This window comes from Megascapheus bottae, chromosome 5 (assembly GCF_031878675.1).
Source record: "Megascapheus bottae isolate mThoBot1 chromosome 5, mThoBot2.hap1, whole genome shotgun sequence".
Taxonomy (NCBI): Eukaryota; Metazoa; Chordata; class Mammalia; order Rodentia; family Geomyidae; genus Megascapheus; species Megascapheus bottae.
This window is the reverse complement of record NC_143513.1, coordinates 73,752,543-73,779,851: the sequence shown is the minus strand read 5'-3', so window position 1 is coordinate 73,779,851 and position 27,309 is coordinate 73,752,543. Positions and strand designations below refer to the sequence as shown.

General features: G+C 37.7%; 1 protein-coding gene across 2 annotated transcripts in view; it reads left to right on the top strand.

The window, feature by feature from the left end:
* The window catches only part of Ptn (pleiotrophin), an 87,726-nt gene that overhangs the window by 44,458 nt on the left and 15,959 nt on the right, over positions 1-27,309 (top strand). For both annotated transcript variants that reach the window (XM_090333369.1, XM_090333368.1), the window contains exons 2-4: positions 17,470-17,585; positions 18,547-18,720; positions 20,821-20,982. In XM_090333369.1, the coding sequence (XP_090189495.1) occupies positions 17,471-17,585; positions 18,547-18,720; positions 20,821-20,982 (451 nt within the window). In that variant the 5' untranslated portion in view covers position 17,470. The remainder of the gene's footprint in view (positions 1-17,469; positions 17,586-18,546; positions 18,721-20,820; positions 20,983-27,309) is intronic.

Below are 27,309 nucleotides of genomic sequence, written 5' to 3'. Positions count from 1 at the left end.
GTTCTATTTCTTAAAATAAGAGGGAGAGGTAACGAGGAATATGACTCCATGTATTAGTCAGAATATCTTGTCTGCCTCAAAATTAAAATGAAGTTCTGAGAGAAATGAAAATATCTCTACTGTCATCTACTGTCTCCACCATTCTAGCCCCAAAGTTTTGTGGTCAGTCTTAAGTCAATCATTTCTTCTCTCTACAAACTCATTATAACTTATTTCTTATACTCTTAGGAAAGATCATAACTTTTTCTACTTAGCTGTAAATGACAAGCGAAAACAAGGAAGTCTTTCAAAATACATTTACGAAACAAGTGTTAAACTGAGTAGAACTTTACTGAATGTTTAAGATTCACTTGAAAAATGATTTGCCTTTTCTGAAAATAGAATCGATTCTATTGCAAGAAATGTTTGCAAGAAAATAACAATGGTGTATGAATTAACAGCAGATCCATTAAATTCTTCTGGGCACACACTCATGCAGACATATAAAAAGTACAATTGGTCTGTATTTCTTTCTAGTTGTGGAGAGGAATCGGCTGTCCAGCTGTTTTCATTGCTCGTTGCTATGACAAAATATCTAAGCTGGCTGGGGAGAGATGGGAAGAGTGATGGGAGTGGTGATGTTGATCAAGTTGAGTTGTGCTCACAGACATGATGAACTGGGAAAAAATAAACAAAGGAAGGAAGGAAAGATTGGTTTTGACTCTTGATTTCAGAGGTCTCAGTCCATTGTAGCGGGCGTATGGTGAGGATGAATGCTGCGGCTATAAGAGACACCTTACTGTATGGTGTCCAGGAAGCAGAGATAGCAAGAGAGGGGCCAGAGATAAGATGCAGCCTTCATTGACAGGCTTCCCACAGTCACCTCCTTTAACTAAGCTCTATTTTACAGCAATCTATTCAGGTATGAATTCAATGCCTTGTCAATTGATGAAGTTAGCACTCTCATGTCTCAGTCATCTTTCAATAGGGTTACCTGCTAAGGGCTATGCCTTCCACACATGAGTCTATGGGGAGATTTCATATTCCAATTACGACGCCAGCTTTGTCAGATTATTATCTGTATTCAGTTCCTTATAGCTTTATTCTGAAGACACTGCTTCCTTGGTGGGAGCCACCATATGCATTCCTTTACTCTCCTGTCTTAAAACCTTTGGCTAAATGCATTTCACACTTCAGATCTTGATGTGCTGTTCTGATGGTCCACAAGATCCAGACTAAATAGCTTCAATACTCCATCTCCAAAATAACCAGCAAAAAGCTGAGCTGGAGACATGAAGCAAATAGTCGAGTATCACCCAAACAAGCAAACCTTTTTTATGATATTTTGTACATATCAGATTATCTATTATTAACTCATTAAAAATTATTCTTAACCTGGTGCTGGTGGCTTTCACCTGTAATCCTATCTACTCAGAAGGCTGAGATCCGAGAATCATGGTTTGAAGCCATGGCAGGAAAGTCCATGAGATTCTTATTTCAAATTAACTACCAGAAAACTAGAGTAGACCTTTGGCTCAAAGTGGTAGAGCACAAGCGTTGAGCAAAAAAAGCTCAGGGACAGCACCCAGACTTTGAGTTTAAGCCATATTACTGACAATCACAAAATAAATTATTCTTTCAAGTATTTATGTGTCTTTTTCTTCAGAGAATTATATTACCTCCATGTTTAAAATCATTTGCCAACCAGATATTTAGTTTACCTCCACATCATAAATTTTTCTTTCTAAAGAAATGAGTAACTTTGAAGAGTAAATAATAAATGCTTCTCCTGTTTTATTCTTTTCTCTCTCTGTATTAATTTGATTGACCTATCCATAAATGGGATATGGTGTTGATTCTACCCTGAGTTATGATCATTGAGGTGAAACCAGGACTTTCATCAGAAATACTGAACATGAGTTGCTATGAGGGAACTGAGAAGCTGAGGAAGCCAGCAACCATGAAAACAGAGATTTGCTTAAGTAGCCTGGGGCTTATGCCTCCATGTACATGTTTTAAGGTTTTCAACTTGCTGAAGGTACACTTTTATAAAAGCAACAACAAAAGAAACTTACAAAAATAGTGCTGCACATAAATTTTTACCTTGCTGATTATACAACTTATATATTACGTGTGTGTGTGTGTATGTGTGGAGAGAGAGAGAGAGAGAGAGAGAGAGAGAGAGATGAGTAGAGAGAGAAGAGAGAGGATGTTGATGGAGAGATTAGAGAGTGAGAGAGAGAGAGAGGAGAGAGAGTGTAGATGACCATATTGTGAAGGCAGTGGGGATATTCAGCAGGACAAATTTATTGGGAATTATTGATTATTGATCATACTTGCGATCACTCTAAGCTATGGGCACAGGAACTTTAGAAGCAATAAGCAATAATTCCCTTCCCACTTCTTTTTTTTTTTTTTTGGTACTGGTACTGGTAGAACTTGAACTTAGGTCCTGGTGCTGTTCCTTACCTTTTTTTGCTCAAGGCTGGTGTTCTACCACTTGAACCACACCTTTAGTTTGGCTTGTTTTAGTGGCTAGTTGGAGATAAAAGTCTCATGGGGGATAATCCAGAAACAAGGACATACTAAATCCACTAGCACAATGATGTTCATTGCAGCACTATTTACCATAGCAAAGATATGGAACCAACCCAGATGCCCCTCAGTTGATGAGTGGATCAACAAGATGTGGTATTTGTACACAGTGGAATTCTATGCTGCTGTCAGAAAGAATGACATCACCCCATTTGTAAGGAAATGGAAAGACTTAGAAAAAATCATATTAAGTGAAGTAAGCCAGACGCAAAGGAACATAGGTCCAAGAGTCTCCCTCATTTGTCATAATCAGTAGAAACCTTGGGCTCTCCTAGCAGAGATTTACAATAGAGCAAAACCTTGATACAAAAGGCCATATAGTATGACACTAAATGAAAGGACCTCTAGGATATAGAAACAAAAGCCATATAATGAGTGATTGTGGTCCTTAATATACTACATTATTTCTCATCTCTTGTGCTGTCCCTTGGTTATCTCATATTGTTACAGTATTTCACCTGCTTATCTGATATATTGTATATATGCTTATTTGGTTATTTGAAATCTGGGAGGGAAGGGGGGAAAACAAGATGAGGGGTGGGAATGGGGGGGAGGGAAATGGGGACCAAAACATGAGAAAGTATATCAATGTATGTGAAATAATGCACCTTCTATCTGGTGAATATAATGTAACCCTTCTATTAATTACAATAAAAAATATATGAAAAAAGAAAGAAAGAAAGAAAGAAAAAGTCTCATGGGGGGCCAGGAGTTTTGGCCTAGTGATAAAGTGCTTGCCTAGCATGTACAAAGACCCATGTTCGATTCCTTGATACCACATACATAGAAAAAAGCCGGAAGTGGTGCTGAGGCTCAAGTGGTAGAGCACTAGCCTTGAGAAAGTCCAAGGACAGTGCTCAGGCCCTGAGCTCAAGCCCAGGACTGGTCTCATGGATTTTTCTGCCTCAGTTGGCTCCGAGCTATGATTCTCAGAGCTTCAAACATAGCTATGGTAACAGACATTAGTCCTCTGAGCCCACCCATTTCCTTTTACTTTTATCCAGATGTTAACATCATTGATTATAGCATTTTATCTTTTTCACTACAGACTTGAACATCAGATGCCCAAGTCTACTAATCGTACATATAATTCAAGACAATAATATCCATGGAATATTATTTCATGAGTCTTTTCAATTTTACTCATGTAATTATTCACCAGTTTAACATTCACCAATTATATAGGTACTTTCCAGTCAGAGAAGTAGAAAAATTCTATAGAACATTTTTTTTTTTAGCTCCATGTTGGTTTTGTGGTCTATTTTTTAAAAGGATACTATCTATTCATCTACCCATGACTCATCATTTCTAGTTATTCAAAAGGCTGAGATCTGGAGGATTGTGATTCAAAGTCAGCTTGGGCAGAAAAGTTTACTAGATTCTTTCTCTAAGATAAACAGCAAAGGGCAGTCTTATAGGTTTGGCTCAAGTGACAGAACACAGCAAAGCAAGGAAGCCAAGCAGGTCTCAGGCCTGATTTCAAACTCTGGTAGTACAAAAACAGGCAATCAAGCCCAAAGATGTTATGGTTTTAAGCAAATATTGAGATCTAGGTTAGCAAATCCCGTAACTTAAAAATCCAGTTCAAATTTACAACTGCAAAGTAATAATTTCCAATCTATTTTTATTTTCGGCTCTTATGTCACATTTGATGTGGGTACAGTCATAGTTAATTCTGTATCCTACTGTTTACCTTTGACTTGCCAGGAATTTCTCTTCATTTCTCTCTAGGAATAATGAAATGGTATTTACAGTGAATAGATTCCAGTTTGCTGTAAGGAAGAAATGTCTAACAATTTGAGCTTCTCAATAATGGGACACACTGATTTGCTCATTAGCTCTTTTTCCACCCATGTTTAGCATTTGCATACATTAAGCTTGCAATCAGGTAAAACTTTCACTGTATCCTATGAACCTCCATGAAATAAATTTTCTTTTCCTTACTGAAGTTGTCAATATGAATGCATTGGATTGGAAGGTTTCACAGGAAATAATTGGCACCTCGTTGTTGTACTCAGGAGTATATTTTGAGAATAGTTTATTTACTGAATCCTAGATACTCTGTGGCAATGAGATCACTGTTATTTTAGTTATTTTGTCTCAAAACTAAATGAGGTTTATTTTGCATGACTTTTGATCTCTTTGTTACTCTGTAATAAATTTCAGTAGTTGTCTTAGTCCTCAGGCTAATTAATTACTTGTAGGGAGAACCTGGACAGAGGTGTCATTGCGTGGAAGTATTTGATGCTCCCAAAGAAAGGAAGAAATAGCCATAAATCTCATTTTTAACATGGAAAGTCAGGGAGAGGAAGCAATGGATTGTCATAACATCTTGACCAGATCTGTCACTTAATGTTCACAAGGGTCTCTCAACCCTGCATACAGTGGATTATGAGTGGGTGGGCCTATGTGTGGGAGGGAGGAAGATGGAGGAAATGAGGTCTGAATGATCCTCTATTTGGAAAAGGAAATCTGGTTTCTAGAGGATGGGTTTAAGAAACAGAATCACCATCCCTGACTCCAGTAACTCTAAATGACAGCCTGTAACATTCGTTTGTTTGCAGCATTTTCTTTTCACAGCAAACATTTTGCCACTGCTGAGTATGATGAGAAATGCAAAGAACGTGGCTAACCAAAAAGGTGCAGCGAACCTCTACCAATCCACCAGGCCACTGGAAATTGGAAACCGACCTGGTGCAATGCTCTCATTTCAGATGTCAGTAGGTCCTTAATGAATTAAGTTTGCCAGGATTCTAACAAGATTTGCCCCTTTCCCAAAGTAGCACTTTGCATAATCAATGAAGCATTTCCTTGATTTCTTTTCTTGTTTTTCTCTTCTAGTTCCATTCTTTCTTATTTATTTATTGTTTTATTTTTAGTCAATGAGCTCAGCTCTAAATGAAAGCTAGGGTTGTATGAACTGAATCAGCTGGAAATAGTAGCTGAAAGGCGTGCAAATCAAAGCTGGCAAGCTTCAGCTCTTCCGTTCTTGAAGGAAAGGGCTAACTTCAATCCAAATGGCTTCCTGAGCAATTGTTTGATTATTCGAGGGTTTTGTGTGGGGTATGGAACTAGGCATTAATAACCCCACATTTGCCAGCTACACTGAGAAAATACACATCCTTACCTCGTGGTGCCTGAGCATGCATCTGGACCCTTCCTAGTACTGTGGGAACTATGTGGGAAGGAATTTTACATCATTTATGGGATAGGAGTTGGAGGGGGCTGGCTTTAGGCTTTGGTATTTTCTCCTCTCTCTAGCTTAGTTTAGGGCTCCAATTGTAGACCAAGGAGACTTTAGGAAGTCTGGAGAACAAATATCTACTTCAGTAACTGTGCTAATTCCTCGGATATAAAATTAGAATAATATTAATCACTTCTTCAAGTGGTGGTGAAGATAAAGTCAGATAAAGCTCTGAGGTCATCAAAAAATCTTTAATAGGGCTGGGAGTTTAGCTTAGTGGTAGAGTGCTTGCCTAGCATGCATGGAGACCTGGGTTCAATTCCTCAGTACCACATACCTAGAAAAAAAGCCAGAAGTGGTGCTGAGGCTCAAGTGGTAGAGCTCTAGCCTTGAGAAAGTCCAACGCCCTGAGCTCAAGCCCAGGAGTGGCAAAAAAATCTTTAATAGGGTTATATATCCCTACTTCTATTATCGCTCTGCTCTGTCTTTAGTTTCTGTTCTAGAGTTTGAACTTGGGATCTAGCACCTTTTAAGCAGGTGCTCTATCACTTGAATCATGACTCCATGGCTGATTATTTTATATCTTTAAAAGCCACCTTGAACACTAATTAGAAAAAGCTAGATTATGCATTAAATATATAGTCAAAAATGACTATTTTATTTGGATTCTTAAAAGGCTTGTAGTTTAGAATGTGTGTTTCATAATCTTTTTTATCTATCTAGAAATTCATGGGAGGAGGGAGCCTGAATCTTGTGAAACAAGTAAATTCTTTCATCAGGTCAGGACCTAGGCTTCATTTGTAATGAGTTTTCTGTGATGATGATGGTGGTGATGGTGGTGGTGATGGTGGCCCCAGGAGTATGTTCTCCTTCAGAATAATAAATGATCCATCATTCATTTGATTCATAATTGAGAGTGGAGGGAGGGGCATGCTGAGACTTACCCTTGGGGCCTATGTGTTGTTCCTGAACTTTTCTGCTCAGTGCTACTGCTCTACCATTTGAGCCACAGCTCTAGTTCAGCCTTTTGATGGTCAACTGGAGACAAGAGTCTTATCAACTTTCTTCCTTGAGCTGGCTTTGAAGTGCAATTCTCAGATCTCAGTCTCCTAAGCTAGAATTCCAGGTGTTATCCTCGTGGGAACTTGGCTAGACTCATAATTTTGAGTGAAGACCGGTTTAGAGCTTATGAGACAGTCTAGTATTTAATGCCTGGGATGTAAGTTAGGCAGAAAGCAGTATTGAATGGTGTATGTAGTGATGTCAGGGCAGTGATTGTGTAGTGTTGTAGCTTCTTTCGTAGTGTCTATTAGGTCTTTGCAGTTTTTCATCTGGCTCTGTCATGTAGTGTCTGTGTCTCAGGTTTCTGCTCTCTGCATCTCATTCTCATTTTCCCTCTGATTGTTCTCTGATTGTGTGGTCTTATTCTGAAAGTTCTCAATTCATATGTTTGTAAGAATTTTATTACATGGAAGTTGGTATTAGGGACATCCTAACTGAATGTGAAATTGAAATGGTCTTATTTGCATTCTCATGTCTTGGTATTCAAGTTGACTATTTGCTATTCGCATTTGTTGTACAGCCAAGTTGGATTTGATATGTAATCCATGCTAATGGCATTCCAGTGATTCATTTTTGCCTTTGCCTAAACGTTTAATGTTTTAAACATCTCTCTTGCATAGAGCATGTAATTGGGTCTTGTTTGTTTGATCTGGTTAGACAATCTATGTTTCATTAATGTATTTAGTCTATTCATAGTGATGAAATAAATCATGTGTCTTTTTTTTTGCTCTGTAGTTCTCTTGCTTTAAACTATTATCCTTGCCTTAAATAATTATGTATTTGAATATTAGTAAAAGTTCTCTCTCTATATATATGCCTTTCATTGTTATTTCTTTTATTCTGAATTTCCACATGTAGGCATACAGCATGTTCATATATAACATTTAGGTATAATAAATATACAAACACATACAGTATAAAATAGCATATGTTACTTCCCTCCAATCTAAACAATTTTTTAAAAAAATTCATTAGAAGAACACTGTGGTAGTATTAGGTTCTTTCAGCTTTTTCCTGAAGAATATTTATTTATTGTAAATTTTTGAAATATATCAATTATGGTTTGCTATTTTTTCCTCTGATGGTCCATTGTCTTTTTACTTCCATTTTTTTTCACTGGGAAGCCATAGAGGTCTTTACTGTCTCACCCTGTAACGCACTCCTACAGTTGTTACTCTAAAGATCTTTCTTGTATTGTCATGATGTTTTCCTTGTACGTTATTTTCCACTGTTTCAATATAAAGTGTCTCCATGGATTATTCCTCTTATCACTCATGCTTGAATACTGCTGAGTTAATTGCTTTAGCAAGTTTAGGTTTTCATCAACTTATAAAGTATTTAATTACTATTTCTTCAAATATTTCTTGTGGCATAACTTTTGTTTCTATATCCATTTAATTTCTTTGGTTACTTTTTGTTGGTGTAAATATTTGTGAAATTATCTTTGTAACCAAGACAATGAATATATCCATCCTTTCCAAAAGTGTCTTGTGAAATCTTTTGTAAGCTTTCTTTTGTCATCTTTCCTCTTCTACTTACTCCATGTCCTCAAACTCCATGCTTAAGTTTTTCCTGCTACTTTTCTAAGCTCATCTTTTCTGGAAGTGTTTTGGGTAGTTTCATTGTATGGTAAATAATTCAGCCATATTATTATTTTTTGCCACTCTGTGTATCAGAATAAGGCACATAGTATAATCTTTCAAATATTATCCCACTTTACTGAATAAAGACATTCTGTAACTTCTTCACTGTTATGAGCAATAAGCATGAAGCAAGCTCATTGGTGTGCTAGTGATGATTCTTTTTTTAAAAATTTTATTTAGGGCCTGGAACATGGCCTAGTGGTAGAGTGCTTGCCTCAGGTACATGAAGCCCTGGGTTCAAGTATTCAGTATCACATACACTGAGGCAGCCAGAAGTGGCACTGTGGCTCAAGTGGAAAGCCAAGCACAGTGTTCAGGCCCCAAGTTTAAGCCATAGGCCTGACAAAAATTTTTTTTAAGTTTTTTGTCTGTATGTAGTACCAAGGAATAGAACCCAGGACTTCATGTGTGCTTGGCGAGCACTGTACTACTCAGCCACACTCTTTACCCTGGAGATGATTCTTCATATTGCCTGTATATTCCAGTATTAATCTGAACCAGTCCGAGAAGACAAAATAAAGCATGCAGCTTTATTGCTCACTAATAGACAATAAAGAGTAACAAAACCTGGATTTCATGGCAAGGCAGTCCTGAAACCTATTCAGGACAGATGGCATCTTACTTATATGTGCCTCATATTATACTGTATCTGAGGGACACCTAAGGCTAACTCTTCCTTGGGTTTTCAGGCTAATGTGTTATGAGACTTCCTGCCCTAGGATGGATAAGAACAGAGGCTGGACAATTCTGTGCGGTTATACTAGCACATTCTACACTAATACCTGAAGTTCAAATGAGAAAGATGGAAGACTTAGGTCTCAAGGGCTTACCATAGAATATATATATATGTATATTCAAACTTTTTATTAGTGTGTTAACTTTGTGGCAAATATTCAAAAACTTTTTCTGTAAGCTGGTGCTTGATGCTGCCCTGAGACATTTCTGTCTCCTACACAGAGCTAAGATCAGACAAATATCTATTCTTAATCCTTTCCCTAATACATTAGTAATGTCATACATTCTTCATTTGTTTAGAGGTATGTTGAAAATCTACATGCTGTTTTGTTACTTAGGGTTTTAATTAAGTCATTTCATCTGAAAAAATAAAGCTACTGGTTATTAGAAATGCCATCTGAACCTAGTAGTAAACAAAGATATACTTAGCTGTTTTAGAAGAGTGGTAGAAATCTAACCTGAAATAACTTCTTTATTAGAAGCTGAGATTGGTGTCTTTGGATATAGTTTCTTACTGAGCTTTAGTCTATACCTATACAGTTGTGTCTTCAGTGAATTTGAGAGCATTTTTTCCATTACTTCTTAATGTCAGATATCCTTGGTTTCTGTGAATGAATTTTGCCAATATGTAAGATTTTCTTTAAATTTCAGTGTCCCAAATAGAGACTTGTACTTTTTAGTTTTCCACAGGAAATTCTGTCAAGGATATTAGACTCTTTTATTTATTAATTTATGCATTTTTATTGTTGGGGTAATATATAGAAGGGTTACAGTTACATTCAGCAGGTAGTGGGTTCATTACTTCTCGTTATTTACTTTATTTTTGAGTCAGGGTTTTAATATTTCCCAGAGTAGTCTTTAGTTTGTTACACATCCAAGGCTGTCCTTGAATTCATGATCTTCATGCTTCTGCCTCCTGAGTAAGGGTTGAGATGTGTCTGTGGGTGCTGTTTCAGCCAAAGTGATCAGTCCACCATAGCAGATAGTGTTTTGTTTTTTTTTTCCAGCCCTGGGCTTGAGCTCAGGGCCTGAGCACTGTCCTTGGACTTTCTCAAGGCTAGAGCTCTACCACTTAAGCCTCAGCACCACTTCCAGCTTTTTTCTATGTATGTGGTACCGAGGAATTGAACCCGGGTCTTCATGCATGCTAGGCAAGCACTCTACCACTAGGCCAAACTCCCGGCCCCTACTTTGATCTATTTTTTAAAAACATAGGTAAGGGACATTAGTGTGCCAAACATGCTCTAGACCTTACAAAAGAGAAACAACAAAAAGTTAATGCTTTGTACTTTAAGGACTTCCTGGTTACTTACTGAAGGAAAGTATATATACATGTCTGCCTAAACATAAGATATTATGTAGACGAAATGCAAGCACAGTGACCATCACACAAGCATACCTATGTGTAGTTTGCAGAGGTTAGTACAGAACTTCCACAGTACAGGCCATTCTCAGTGTCCTCTACACTAACAGGGCCTCATAAATCCATGCCGTACATTGTCAGTAGTTATTCCTAAATGGAAACGTACTACCTACCTGGCTGCTGTAGCAACAGTACCATGCAATTATCTAGTGAGAATCATTAGTTAGCTTTCTACTGTCTGCCTCCCAGGTTAGCCTTATTATTATTCCATAGACACTTGTGATTGTGATACACAATCACAATCTAATTTTATTTAACTTAACTTTATTTTACTTTCCATTCATGTTTTTTTGGGGGGGAAGCAGGGAAGAAATAACTGTAAAAGAATGGCAAAGAAAGAAGAAAAATTGAAGAGGTCTGAAGATGTGAGGGGCACTAAATTAAATGGTCAAGAGAGCTCATGTTTCTTTCTTTCTTTCCATTTTTATATACCACATTTTATGGGATCAACAACATACCACTTGTGCACTTGTAAATGAAAAAAGAAGTTTATGGTATGGGCATGGCACTGTGTCCTCAGGTAATAAATATCATATGATTACCTTGGCATTGGCTGCACTGCAGTAAAGTCATTGGGCTGAGCCTTCCAAGGTGATCATATTTTGCCAAGGAGAGGGATTTGGGGAAGAGTTTCAGTCATCCAGAATAGCACCAGTGAAGACCAGTTGATTTAAACAACACTTCTGGGTTTAAAGAATCACAATCTTTTTTTTTCCTGGTTGGGTGGGCTAAGAATGCATAGATTGAGTAGGTAAAGGGAGAGAGAATGAGGCATCTATGAGGAAGAAAGCTTTTAAACGAGTCTAGACAGTTCAATTTCAACAGATCGGTGGAGTTCAAGTTAGAAGCAGCCAAAAAGGCAGCAAGCAGGTGAGGAGATGGGATGAGAAGCAGGGGAAGAGGAAATGCCTTACCCTTTGCACTGCCCTTTATTCCAATGACTACTCAGTGTCCATTTTATTATGAGTACAGTCTATCCACCTTGCCATTGTGTTGTTCTAGAATGGCTAAAGAGGATGGCAGGAAGGAAAGAGGGCTGATATACAAGGTAGCAGAGAGGCACTCGGGGGTCTGGGTTTATCATGGGCCAGGCATATTCTTGTTTACTTTTCATGTATAATCTCTGGTTCCAAAATATATAGTTCAGGTGGGAGATAAGTTTCTGGCTGGGGAAAATAGAAATTAAATGTGCTGTTTCACAAAATCTAGACATTGTAGAGATTCTATTTCAGATCTGAGTTACAGCAATACTCTTTATCCTCTGAACCAAATTTTTGTGGACAAATATTAAAAGTATAAAGAGACAATTAAAAAAAATCTGACAATGAACCTCTGGTTCACTTTGTTGTGATAAATTAAAGCAATAGGAAAACTACAAATAACTCAAGTCCTTTTGAACTCAATTTCACTCCAAACAATTGAACAAACATAGCCTTCATATGTTATAAAAAGTAACATTAAATGTATTGATTTCCTTTGAATATTTGTTTCAGATGGTTTTCCCTTCTTCCTTCCTAGATGCTTCTGAGTTTTTAAAATTGAATTGGAAGTTAAAGGCAATTTCAAGAAATGTATACACTCAGTTGTACAGATTAATAGAACCAGAACTGGGAAGGTTATAAGTTTAAAGACAACATGGGTTTTTCACTCTGTTACTGTGGCAGAAAGTATAAAAGAAGGATTCCTGGGATACTATGTTATAAAATGTAAATGGTTGCCATCATTTTTTCTTGAAAAAATGCAAACATCACTTAAAACTACAGTTTAGTAAGTTTTAATGTTGAAATTATGACATAGACATTTATCAGTGTATTATAAAATGATTAAGACTTCATATTTTGCTGGGTTGATAACCAGTGGACCAATGGAAAGGAGAAGTTCCTTGGTTAAACCAGGAAAATGTAAGTGGATTCAGGGTTAGAGTACTTTGGGTAAGCCAGGTCAGTTAAGAAATCTGAGTGGTGAATTATTGACTTCTTTAAAAAAAATACTAAAAGTGGAGATAAATATGGGACTGTGTAGTCTCAGAAGAGAAGACTATAGCAGGAAAAGTAATAATTTGGAGGTTAAGATTCAGTAAGAAGTGTCATATATCACTAGCTCTTTCTCAACTGTGTGCACAAAGGTAGGCATTACCATTCTGCCTAAATTGTCTTTCTCTAGCCATCATATCACTTCATATATTTTTCACAAATCAAAAACTATTTCACAATTAGAAACTATTTTATCAATGAATTTGGGTACTTCCCTATTTGTAACTTTCTTATTAAATAAACATATATATATATATTTATATAATGAGAGCTGGGAAATTTAGTCTATAGGATTATAGCCATAGCTATAGCCAAGTCTGGCGCGGTGGCTCATGATTGTAATCCTAGCTACTCAGGAGGCTGAGATCTGAGGATCAAGGCTCAAAGCCAGCCTGGACACAAAAGGACCTGAGACTCTTATCTCCAATTAACCTCTAGAAAATGGGAAATGGGGCTTGGCTCAAGGGTAAGGCAGTAGTCTTGAGCTGAAGAGCTCAGGGACAGTGCCCAGGCCAAAGTCAAGCCCTATGACCCACAAAAAAAAGAATTAATTTATACCCAAGGGAAACAACTCTTTCCTGTAAATAAGTTTACAATAACTAAGTACATTTTGATACTGTTAAGTTAATATCTTAAGTATATATATATATATATACCCTTGATATAGTACATTCTATAAATGTATTTGTTCATTAATTAAATGATTCTTGACTGATAAATCCCAACCAGTCTTCCTCAAACTAAATTAAAATGATTAGTACTAAGTAAGAAAAGATAGGCCATTAATTCGACCAGTATAATAATCAAGATTATCATAATTTCTCTGATTTTCCCATAATATAATTTATAGATACAAATTCAGTTATTGAGCATAGTAATAATAATCATTGGCCTTAACTTATCTTTGCATTACTTTACAACAAAGAGATTGTAAAACAGTTGTCCTTTCCTTATACTTCATAACACTTTGTGCTTCTTAAGGAATAATTGGCTTTTGTGTCACTATAATCATTATTAGAGTGCAAGTGTCATGAGGACAAACCCAAATATTGATTTTAGCATTCTTACTGTTCTTTCCTGAGAATATGGGTCCATGGCTGGCACAGTATAAGTACTTCCCCAAAGCTTAGTGAAATAATGTAGTAATTTGGGAAGGAAGGAAATGGGTGTATGGTTTAGGACATCTTCCTAAATCATCACATGGAATCAAATGGAGCAGTTTGATAGGTGGTAGGTAAAGCCAGGATCCATAGACAAGAGTTAAGGTAAAACCCAAGAGAGGTTACTTCCCATGAATCTGAAAATAAAAGTGGGTTAGACGTATTTACTAGGAAACAGAAGACCTGTAAGCTACTGATGTCTGAACGAAAAAGGGCAGAAGGAACCTGAAAATATCCTTAAGACCTGAAAATTGAGAGAGCCCCAAATTCTGCCCAAGCCTTTGCTCTAAACTATGATGAGCCACTTTGAGAATAAAAGCTCCCTCACCCAGACTTTTCTTCAGAAAAGGAATTCTCACTGAGGATAAACAACTAGTAATAAAATTAAAGTCAATCAAAAGAGCAACAGCAGAAATAAAGTCTAGACATATATAAAAAGAAGAAACAGAACCATGAACTCTCAGAAACTTGCCATTTGATTTTAATCATTATCTAGAAACTTAATTAATTCTATAAAATTAGAAAAGTATTTGGACATAAATGTGAATAGGAAACATGTTAAAATAGAAGCTCATACAAAGTAACAATGAAAACAAATCAGGGAAACAAAGAGGGAGCTAATGTCCCTCTAAGAAAAGAAAAAAAATGTTTGGATATGTTTAAGAGAAAAAAATTGTCTGTAAAAGACTGTTATACAATAAGCCAGAAAACATTAAGGGAATTACATAAAATATTGAGGAATATCATTATTCACCATTAGAAGATTCAAGAATGAGATGACAAAAAATGAAGAATTAGAAATAATAGAACACTTTTAGAAACGAGCACTAGCAGAAATACAAAATTAAATGAATGCAAGTAATAGCTAAATAAAGAGAAGAAAACAAGAGCAATTGTCTTTAAAATGGAAAAAAAATGCCTTAACAGAGTTGAGATAAACTGGCAAATTTTGAAAACAGCTCATGATTGTCTGAGAATATCAACCCATAATGAACAATATCAAGTTATATGTCAGGAAAATTATGGTACTTGAAAGAAAATATTTTGTGGGGAACTCAGCAAAAACAAAATGCTCTTTTATTCAGGAGGAAAAGAAAACTATCATGATTAGATGTTTCAATAGAAATGTTTATGACAAAATAAAAATATAGGAATATATTTTAGGCATGAAAGAAGCATGGAATACAGGGCACTGTATCTAGCCAAACTGTTAAGAACATTCAACAATTTAAGTAATAATATTTCTGCATGCATCCTAAGAGATTATAGTAGACAATGACTTCAAAATAACAAACTCGCTAGAAAGAGGACTGGTGATAGACATAATTTTATGCCTGCTTTTGTAACTAGAATTAATGGGATTTCTAATGCAGAAATTTATAATGGCTACAACTCTTGATAGTAAGCAAGTATAAAAAATGAAGGATAACAGATATTACTGGCAAAAACAATTTTAACTAGTGCTAAGATTCATAATTGGAGCCGGGTGCCCGTGGCTTATGCCTAAATTCCTAACTACTCAGGATGCTGAGATCTGAGGATTACAGGTCACAGCCAGATAAGAAAAGTCCATGTGAAACTCTTATCTCCAGTTAACCAGTTAAAAACCATAGATGGTGCTGTGTGGCTCAATGTGGTAGAGTGCTAGCTTTGAACAAAAGAGCTCCAAGGCAGTGTCTAAGCCCTGAGTTCATGCCCCACAACTGCCAACAACAAAAGATTCATAATTAGTGTTGTATTATGAAATTTGCTTAGTGTTTTAAGACTTGCTTATGTAATATAGGATTCCCATACTGAACTCAAAAGGGAAAGGGATTCTGGGTTGATTTTAGGCTCTCGAAAATTACAAGCAGTCCAGGTACTGCCTCACAGCTGAAACCCTAACTATTCTACTTAGAAGGCTGTTATTTGAGAATTGTGGTTCAAGACAAGTCTGGAAAGAAAGTCTGTGAGGCTCTTACCGCCAACTAAAAGCCTGAAGTACAGCTGTGGTTCATGTGCCAGAATGCTAGACTTGAAAGAAAAAGCTCAGAGATCCTGAGTTCAAGCCGCAAACCAGTCCCCAGGCTGCTCCTTCAAAGCAAAGGGTGTTCAGAATGAATAAATCATCAGTTATGGATGGTACACCCTTCCAACCAAAGCCCACCTCCCACATGTCTTCCACCTCTCAACAGTCTGTTCAGATTTTGGATTCATCAGTTGATGAAGACAGAGCCCTCATGATTCAAAGACTTCCCCCAAAGACCTGCCTGCTTGCATCAGGCAGAGATCAAAGCTTTCAATATCGGTGGTCTGTTGAGGCACTTCATGTGTTAGAAAGAAAGCTACGGAGTCAGCAAATTCTCTTCCTGAACCAATAATGTTTCTTAATATTTTGGATTATCTTTACCTGTACATCCTTAACAGTAGCCTCTATAGTGGTTATGCTACTACCTAAGAGTAGCAAGACGTCAGAAACTGTTCCATTGATGGCGATTAGTGGATTTGTTCAAAAACATTCCCCAAAGTAAAAGGTGGAATTGACATTTGAGTCAAAGTTTGTTTTTTTTTTCTCTAACTCCTGTAGTGGTCCATCCAAATAAATGACCAAGGAACAGTTTCCAGCATTCTTATCTGTCCTTTATTCACCTGTTAGTTGCTATCTTTGAAATTGTTGATTTTAGCCAACAAATGGACAACTAATGTACGGTAGATGCAAGGGGCATTCCAGTGGTGTAACTCCTTTGAATGACTTATTTATAGTTGAACTAAAGGAATACCAGAAAGTTGAAACATATTTTGTTAGAGGGGGAGAAGTCAAGAGGGGACACACTAAGGGGGAGTGGAAAAGTAGGCAAATACAGCAATACACACACACACACACACACACACAGTGGTTAAGACAGCTGGGATTGGGACAGGTGGGATAGAATGATGAAAGAGGTAACACTGCTCAAGATGAATTATATTCATAAACTGACCTGTTGAACTGTAGCCCCTCTGCACAATGGCTTATGGGTCATGATAAAAAGTTCTCGATTCCACTCAAATGCTTTAGAAAAGAGAAGCTTTCTTCTTCCAATCTTCTGTTTATCAAGAGAAGAGACTGGAAGTCACTAAAGGAAAAATTTCCTCCTTTAATGAAATGATGGTAAGATGATAGAAATGATCATGGGAAGTGACAGAAACACAACAAAGAAATCAGTGAGCTTATTCATTCCCAACACATCTAAAGACAATGATCATACATGTGTAGAAAAGCTATTCCTCATCTCCTGTCACACAACAGTGGTTTCTAGAAATTGTCAGAAATGCTGAACATGCTATTAGCTGTTAATATTACACAATGATGCTATCAGAAAGGTATACTGCATGAACCTACCCAAATACATGCCTCTCAAATTCTTCCCCTTTCAGAGCCCCAGAATCATACCTAGTAAATCATCTTGAGGTCTTAGATTTTTATCAGTAAATATGTAACTGCAGAAGGTGCTTGTATCAATGGCCCCAGTGGAGCAAATGTAACATAATCACCATACTTCTAATCTTCAGTATGCAGCATCCTGAAATCCAGCATTCCAGCAGTGAAAAATGGACTCCTTCCCATAGGAGTTAAATGTGAGTCTTCCTCCTTGACCTGGACTGATGGCACCTTTTTCTTTCTGTCTGTTCCTAGGATGCAGTTCCAACAACACCAGGAGCAGCGTCGAAAGTTTGCAGCTGCCTTCTTGGCATTCATTTTCATCTTGGCAGTGGTAGACACTGCAGAGGCAGGGAAGAAAGAGAAGCCAGGTAAACAGCCAAGCCTGATGGGAACCTGGTGCCTGCCTTAGCCCCTCCTCCTCTCCTTCCCTGCCTTCTTTATCTGCTCATGATTGAGGAACCTAAATGATGTTCCTGTTACTTTTCTATCATGGTAAATTTTGGGGTCTGATTCTATTCGTGAGTACCAGGTAGGAAACATTCATCAGCCATCAAGTTCTACTGGTCAAGAAGGTAGAGTGAAAAGTGCTTCAAAGTGGTATAGTGCTGTATTAGAAGCTGTCACAGCAGTGTTTACTTATATTACCTCTCTTTTCAATTAATGTCCTGTAAGGAAGTTTTCTTGATGCTTCCTTAGACTGACAAAGGAAGGAACTCAACTGTAGATGGAACACAAACAGAAGGCCTTCCCGACACACCTGCTATAGTCAGAAGTAGGCCGTAGAGACAGGAGTCTAAATCTATGACCCATCCGTTTCTGCTATGCCATTCCATCTACAAGACAGAAAAAGGACGGATAACTTGTACCTAACATACCTAGTCTGACAATTGTTTCTTCTAATAGAATGTTTTTCTCAATTTTTAAGCTTTTTTTCCCCTTCTCTCTCTCCCTTCCGCTTTCCCTTCCACTCCTACTCCCCTTTCTCTCTCTGTCTCTTAGAAATATGTTACTTCTAAAAGACGTCAGTGAATCAGAATAGTTTTTGGCACACAGTAAGAATTACATCAGTATTTATTCCAACCTTCTCCTCTGTTTTCTTTCTCTTCTCTTGATCATTCCTTGGGCTGCCACTCTCATATCCTGCTACTGATATTAGACAACACAGACAGAGGTAAAAAGCACAAGGGCCCTGGTCATTAAGGCATTCAGAAAGTAACACAGTTTTATTAAGGATATAGAAGGGTGTTGTGTGTGTGTGTGTGTGTGTGTGTGTGTGTGTGTGTGTGTGTGTGTTTTAACTGATGACTATTTCTACTTCGATCCTTCCAGAGAAAAAAGCAAAGAAGTCTGACTGTGGAGAATGGCAGTGGAGTGTGTGTGTACCCACCAGTGGAGATTGTGGTCTGGGTACCCGGGAGGGCACCCGGACTGGAGCTGAGTGTAAACAAACCATGAAGACCCAGAGATGTAAGATCCCTTGCAACTGGAAAAAGCAGTTTGGAGGTAAGTTTCACCTGACTGTCCTGTTAATTGCATATCCTTCTCTTGGATAATCCTGTAGTATTTCTACTGTATGTCTTTTCAAGGTCTAGTGTTGTTTATTTATTTATTTTGTTTTTAGCATTGTGTATTTTAAATGAATGCATTTGAACAGATCCAAGGTGGTCAGACATCTTGCCTCATGCCATGTTTCTATCTCATTAGTGATATTTGGATCAAGTAACTATTTCATATTGTACAGTATAGGCTACATGGCAACACCCTTCACATGTATTCACTAGTTACCAAGAATATATCACACCCCTACCAGTAGTGAAAACCAAAAATGTCTCTAAGCAATTCCTGCCGAATGTTTCCTGCAGGTCAAACTCATCCTTGCTTGTTTTCTTTTGGACTTGGGTCTTGAACTCTGGGCCTGGACACTGTTGCCGGGCTTTTTTGCTCAAGACTACTGATCTATAACTTGAGCCATGGCTCCATTTTTGGCTTTTTTTTCTTGTGGTGGTTATTTGGAGAGAAAAGTCTTATGGATTTCTTTGTCCTTGCTGGCTTGGATGGCAGTCCTTAGATCTCAGTTTCCTGAGTAGCTAGGATGATAGGTGTGAGCCACCAGCACCCAGCAAAATCGTCTTTGTTTAAGATGATTTCCTTGTAGGAAGTAGACTGTGCCCTTGAACCCTTCCACGGACTCCATTGGTTTCCGTTCCCTTGTCTTCTTGTATTTCTACATTTATTTTCCTTTTCCTCCTTCTTGTTTCTTCCATTTCTACACTATTCTCAGTCTCTCTCTCTCTCTTGGTTCCTTCACACTTGCTGCACAGTTTCATAGATGTATTTATTGAATCTAACAACCCCAGATGATTTTTGTAGGTTTTTCTCCCATTCACTATAGTCAGCCTCATGCATGGTTGCCCTCTCTACTTGAGGCAGGTCTGTCAACCATGGCAATTTTAACCCAACAGCAAACTCCCAAGTAACTTTCCTCTTTAATATTCTAGGCTTTATTGTTTTCCTTTCTTGGTCACAGAGGGATACCAAGTGCCACAGGCCCTTGCTATGTTATATGGGAATGTACAGGGCCTGTAGCCAAGAGAGTAAAGGACTGTGCACATGTATCTCTCTCTCCCTCTGGAGCCTTATAAAAACACAAGAGAGTCTATATAAGTAGGTCATTAATTGTATCCATATGGACACTTTCAAGACTTAGCTATGAAAGCTTTATAAGGCATGTTTCTTGTGTGTAGAGAACATAAAAAATTCTCAAAACTTAATGGTAAAAAAAAAGTGCTCATGTTAACAAGTGAGTAAAAGAGAATACAAAATACATTTCATACAGACACAAAAAGAATATATACTAAATACGAGTATAATATGTAAGCCAGGAATGACTGAATTTATTCCAGAGAAAGGAAAATTTGTTTTCCAAACACCACTCACATGAATATACAGAGATTTTTTACATTTATTTTAATCAACCTCTGGATATAACCCAGATGTCCTTGGTGAATGCTTAAATAAACTGTACTCTATTCCATACAGTAGAATGCACTCAGCCATAAGAACAATCAGTTTACCAAAACACACAACTTTAATTGGATACCAGGAAACTGTGCTAAGTAAAAATTAATAATAATAATTAAAAGCCAATCCCAAAAGTTGACTCAGTGTTTGATTCCTATTAGATACCACGTTAAGATGGAGGAATTCTAGAGCTGAGGAATACGATGTGTGGTTTCTAGGGACCCAAGCAATGAGAAGGGTAGGGCTATGAAAGATGGTAGATGGGGCCTCTGGTATTAGAGTTAGGGTTCTGCCTATCAGTGGTGATGACCAGGTGACAAAACCAAATATACATTCCATCACACACGCCAGTGCATATAAACTGATGAGGTTTTTGGGATGAGACCATGTCAATTTCATAGTTGTCTGACTGGACAACACTTAGGCAAAATATCACAACTGGAGAACGGGGAGGAAAATGGGATATCTACAATTACTGAAGGCAGTAAGTTGTAAACCTATCTGTGCCTTTTCTAAAACCATGGCACCACAATAAGATCATGCCAGATGATTTTTTTCTGTTTGACTCTACCCTACCTTTAGCTGAGTGCAAATACCAGTTCCAGGCCTGGGGAGAATGTGATCTGAATACAGCCCTGAAGACCAGGACCGGAAACCTGAAGCGAGCCCTCCACAATGCTGACTGTCAGAAGACTGTGACTATCTCCAAGCCCTGTGGCAAACTGACCAAGCCCAAACCTCAAGGTAGGTCCTCAAATGGTATCTGGGTTGCCTGCACACAACCATTAGAAGCTTAACCATCTGTGACCCATCACACAAGGGGAGCATCAATTTCCCTCTACACTTATTCAATCCATTACTACCAAGAAACCATGTAGTAAAACAGGCCAATTAAGAAGGAGAACCTGTAGCCCAAACACTAAACTAGAAGAAGATCCTACCAAGGTAAGCAAACTCATGCACCATTGATCAAGATGCATTGTACTCACAAACTGCCGTGTTGAATTGAAATACCTGTGTATAACTTTTAAAGGATAAAAAAGAAGAATCTATTTAACTGGCCAAAAAAATTCATGACGCAGAAAACTTTAAATGAAACCACTCCAAGATTATCTACATTCCCAGAAAATCAGAAAAGTTATTATCATTAGCTTTGATTTTATTTTTTTGTTTTGTTTTTTTGCCAGTTCTGGCTTGAGCTCAGGGCCTGAGCCACTGTCCTTGGGCTTTCTCAAGGCTAGAGCTCTGTCACTTGTGCCACAGTATCACTTCCAGCTTTTTTCTATGTATGTGGTACTGAGGAATCGAACCCAGGTCTTCGTGCATGCTAGGCAGGCATTCTACTACTAGGCTAAACTCCTGGTCCAGAAAAGTTATTTTACAGTCTCCTTTTCTTTACCATATCAATGAATAGCTCAGTTGTGGAAACAAGACCTTCTAATAAAAATAGCTGGTAGGAAACAGGGCTGGAGGTGTGGCTCAATAGGTAGAATCAATGTCAGCCTTTCAAGCACACGCTCCCAGTTCAAACCCTAATACGTTTGCCCATCCCCAGTGATGTGCATTCCCTCCCAAGAAGGCAGCTTGGCTCTTATGCCCGAGAAGGTAGATGAGAAACCAAGTCAAGGAGGTGGCCTATTATTTTATTTTATGGGATTATAAGGGGGAAAAAATCCTATTTTGAAATCCTATCCCCTAGTACCTCAGAATGTGAGTAGAGATAGCAATTAAGGGATAGATGCACAAATAAGACGGTGCAAATGAGCTCCATCCCAGAGTGGCTGGTGTGTTTAGGAGCATCAGAAGGAAGGGTCGTGTGAGGATAAGGTGAAGCCCTGGGGAGAAATCTCAGAAGAAATCAGATCCACTGGACGCTTTCTTCTCCGATTTTCAGCCTCCAGAACCATGAGAAAATTCACGTCTGTTGTTCAAGCTACGCACTCTGTTGTACTTCAAGATGTCAGCCTTAGAAAACAAATGTAGTAAGCCTCCATGGACTCTGAATTACAATACCCCTCTGGGCTTCTGTTTATATCTGAGCCTAAAATAAAATTGAAAATTACTTCTGCCACATAAATTATAAGGAGAAATTCAGAACAATGAGTATGCAATAAATACTGGCAATAATTGAAAAATGGAGAGAGGGAATCCCCCAAAGGCTGAGGTGGGCTGTCTGGTTGGCTTGCTATAATCAGAAAAGATTCTTTTCAAGCTGTGTGCCAGTGGTTTGTGCCCACAATCCTAGCAACTCAGGAGACTTAAGATCTCAGGATCCTAGTTCAGACACAATCAGGGCAGAAAAGTCTGCAAGACACCATCTCCAATTAGCCAGCAGAAAAGCTAGACTGGAGGCATAACTCAAGTGTTAGAGCAGTAGGCCTGAGCCTAAAAGCTAAGCAGGAATATAAGGCCCTTAGCTCAAGTTTTGGTATAAGCACAATAAAAAAGGGTGGAGAGGGGAGAGAAAGAGAGAGAAAGGATTCTTTTTGCAATCCAGTTCATTAACTTCTATTAGAGCTGTCCATGAAAAAAATACTTCCTTCTAAATTTCAGATATCCAGATGCTAGAGTACTGACTAAATCGACAGACAATGAATCTAGGATTTGGGCTCCCCTTCTGGATTATAGGTCTTTCGGATTGCCATTGCGTGTATTTTCAAGGCATGCATTGGGTAATTATGCCAACTTTTGAAGTGCCATTTATCCAATGACCATTATAAGTGAGACTAAAATTGGTAGTCATATCTATTAAGTAAAACCCTTCCCCGAATACAAGACAAACCCATAGGCATGCTCTTCAAATTGCAAAGCAGCTGTTAAACCAAAATATTCAGCATTGACTTAAAATGGAAAGGAAAGGGAGCTGGGGAGGTTGCCATTTCCCATACAGTGGTTTTCAATCCCAGTTGCCCCAGCTGACTTTTCAAGGGGAACTCCAAATTTCAGTGCTCAGGCAGTGAACAACCTACCAAATCATCCTCAGTCAGTTTGAAAAGTTAAGGAAAAGATAGAGCCCCAATCAAAGGCTGTTGTTCTGGTATGAAGTACACTAAAAACACCCAAAATTCACACTTTGTATTGGGCAGTGTCAATTAATTAGAAGAGAAGGAAAATATAGGAAAGCATCTAGGCTGGGGGATGAATTTGGAAAATGTTAAAATGTTTAAAAATCTTCCTTTGATATGGCTTGTTGGGTTTTTCACCTTTTTTACATTTTCCCATCTTATACTCCTTAATGAATTTAAAATTTGTTTCAGGGTTTTAACTTGAAAACAAGGTGGTTAAAGGTATTTCAAGTAGGTAGACATTCTGTAATATTCACACATATTAAATAATTAAGGGTATTTAATTCATTGAAAATGGATTTGTCACCATTTATGAATTTTATAGGACATTAAAATTTAAACTTCCCTTTATGTATAATCTGCCTTTGTTTAAACTAACCAATCATACCTTCCTTAACAGTAAAGTGTTTTATAAATGTCTTTTTTTGGCTCTACAACTGCACAAAGAATAAGATTACTGTAGGACTTGAGCCAGGGAAATGTATCCAATAGATTTTTTTTCCCAAACCTAGGGCTTCAAATCAGGGCCTGAGCACAGTCCTTGAGTTTTTTGAAGGCCAGCTCTCTATCATTTGAGCCACAGCACCACTTCAGCTTTTACTTTGTATGTGGTACCAACGAATTGAACCCATGCCTTCATGTATACTAGACAAGCACTCTACCACTAGGCCACACTCCAAGCCCTTCCAATAAAGTTTTTTAATTAAAAATAAAGCATGTTGGGCTGGGAGTGTGGCCTAGTGGTAGAGTGCTTGCCTAGTATGCACAAAGACCCAGGTTGGATTTCTCAGTACCACATACATAGAAAAAGCTGGAAGTGGTGCTGTAGCTCAAGTGGCAGAATTTTAGTCTTGAGAAAACCCAAGGACAGTGTTCAGGTCCTTAGTTCAAGCCTCAAGACTGGCCAAAAAAAAAAAAAAGTAAATTGGCAGTACTAAGGATTGAACTCAGGGCCTCATATAAGCACTTTGCTCTTGAAGAACTCCTTTGCCATTTTGCTTTCTGCTTCTCTTTCAAATAATATCCTGCCCTTTTGGGCTGGCTTTGTACTATGATCTTTCCACACCTACCTTCTGAGTAGCTGAGATAATAGGCAAGTGCCACCATATCTTGTCTGGTTCTACGACAACACTAAATTTTCACCAGGCTAGCTTTGAACTATAATTCTCCTATCTCTACTTCCCAAACACATTTTTTAAAACACATTTTGTGATGTATGTTTTTCATAGCTGAAGAAAAATGTAGCAAGAGGAATATGTGAGTTACCTATATTTCTGTATCATTTTTTTCAGATAACTGAAAGTAAATAATACAGCTTCCTTTGTAAGTCTATAACTTACAAATTATATGATTGCCATTGCCATGTTTCTATTTCCAACCTTGTGTACTTTACTTTATCATCTCATAAAGTTCTCTGTATATGATTATAAAGGAGGCTGAGAAAACACTAGTTAATTTATTTTCATAAGGGTGAATGACAGAATCAAGCTTGGCTGTCTCTAAGCTCAAATTATATTTGGTACCAGCAGAGAGCTAACCAAAGTCACATCTGGGAATAAGCAGCCTCCTTTTCCCTTTTGAAGTAGAAAAGGGGAAGCTTTGTAAAGCCCAGTACTGCTGTGCCCAGCTATTTCTTTTTTTATTTAAATAATTTATTAACATTGATTTTTATATCATATTTCAAATGATGTGTTTAACAAGTATTCAAGAAGGGAATCTCTATATATAATCACTGGCACTTAGATTTTAGAACATAGTTAAAATTAGGCTGAGGGTTTGTATGTCATAGATACATATTGATCTATGTAATAAAGCATTATGTCTATGGAGTCATAAATTGTTATGTCTATGTATTTGTGTTTATATTTCCAATACCATGTCCAAAGCATTGGGTTCTCAAATATTGAGTCATCGCTCTTGTACCATTTGGGTCTAATAGCTATGATAGCACTGGAGACAGCCAGCAGAGTAAGAATCAGGGGAACAGAGAGCTGGCCTATCACACTCTCTTGTGTAGAACAAGTAGGTGCTGAGTAAATATTTGTGTATTAAATAAATACTAGAAGGCTTTGTACATAATGTCCATCAAAGCCTTGTTGTAATTGTCATGGTCATTTATGTAAAGTTCTCTCAAAGTGCCAAAGGTATAGCTGAGTTCAGATGGATCTCCCCTATAAATCCTGTCTACTCAGGAGGCTGAGAGCTGAGATCAAGGTTTGAAGCCAATGCAGGTAGAAAAGTCCATGAGACTCTTATCTCCTATGAATCAGAAAGAAAGCTGTAAGTAGCTCAAACGTTAAAATGTCATCCTTGAGTGAAGAAGCCACGTGAGAGTGAGAGACCATGAATTTAATCCCCGATACTGACACACACACAAAAAGTGGTAGAATTATAGATGTCTTCTTTCTGTCATTTAGGAAAGAATGAATCATCTCTACTTTCCTATTATTTTAATTCAATAGGGTAACAGAAGTAAGAAAACACCAGCTCTAACTGGGTACTGGGACAGGAGTGTCTTGCCATTTAACTTAAAACTTATACTTACTCAATGTGGTAAATTTTCACTTTCCTGATTTTTTCCCAGGAAGGCACAGGCTCAGATTGCTCCAGTGTTTTATAAGAAGTTGCACAGCTTTGTAGGTGCTAGGACCAGGGCTCCAGTTCATAGTCAGACAACCACTGGCTTTACAAAAGCTTTGTGCAGCTGCTGTATTAAAAACTCCTGAAACTTGTCATATCAGGTACTGCTTCTGGAGATATTGTCTATGTCCTGATCTAACCTTGGTGTGACAGATGGGACAGAGAATATCAATGATTCAGCATTGCCTGTCCACCCAGTAGTCTATCTATGAGTCAGTTTCAGGTTTTATTTTTATTTGATACCAACTTTGGGCCTTATGGAAATGTTATCCCAAAGAGAGTTTTCCTTTTTTTTATAGTAAAAGTGAAACCTTTGTTATTTGTTTATTTATATTTTGTGAAATAATTTGAATATAATTTTACTTCCGGTGTGTGTGTGTGTGTGTGTGTGTGTGTGTGTGTGTGTGTGTGTAACATAGTCTTAAATTTAGAATAGATTATAAACATCTTTGTGACTTCTACTACTAACATTAAAAGACAGGAAATGGGAAAAGGTTAATGTCTACACTTTACAGCAAGGCACTTGAGAATTATTAACTATCCCATGGAGGTTAAGAATTTAGCTTAATATGATATAAAAATCAATGTTAATAAAATCTAAAAAAAAAAAAGAAAAAAAAAAAAACCTAGCCTGTGGGCTGTTTGGGGTCACAGTATTCAGCTCCTGAGCCTGTGTGCTACAACCCTGGCTGGTCAGGGTCAGGACTTCCTCAATAAAGTTGCTTTTAGCAAAAAAAAAAAAAAAGAATTTAGCTTAAAATGCATTAAAATGCATTCTGGTACAGTTGTTGGCATGGCCTCTTCAGGTAGAATGTCTTTCCTGCTGCTTCATTAGTGTGGTGCAATCTCCATTGACACTGGATGTCATCTTGGGGATGTCACCCTAAGAATTTTCTCCTGTGGAAATCCCTCTGAATCCAATGAGAGCTTTTTTTTTTTATCATTCATATCAATAGTATATACCTAGGAGAAGACAGAATATTGCCATCCCTGTCTAGATATTTAACTGGGAAGACCAATAGATTATAACCAGAATTTATAAGTGCTTAGCCAGGGTATAGTAGTGAATATTTGTAGATTATAACCAGAATTTATAAGTGCTTAGCCAGGGTAGAGTAGTGAATATTTGTGAAAAGGATGCCAGCTAGCTAATTTGTGCGCGCTCTCTCTCTCTCTCTCTCTCTCTCTCTCTCTCTCTCTCTCTCTCTCTCTCTCTCTCTCTCTCTCTCTCTCTCTCTCTCTCTCTGTTCCTTCCCTCCCTCCTTCCCTCCTTTCTCTTCTTTCTTTACCTTCCTTCTTTCCTCCTTGCTTTCTCTTTCACTCTTTCCCCCTTTCTCTCTTCTTTCTTTATTTCCTTAATTTTTTG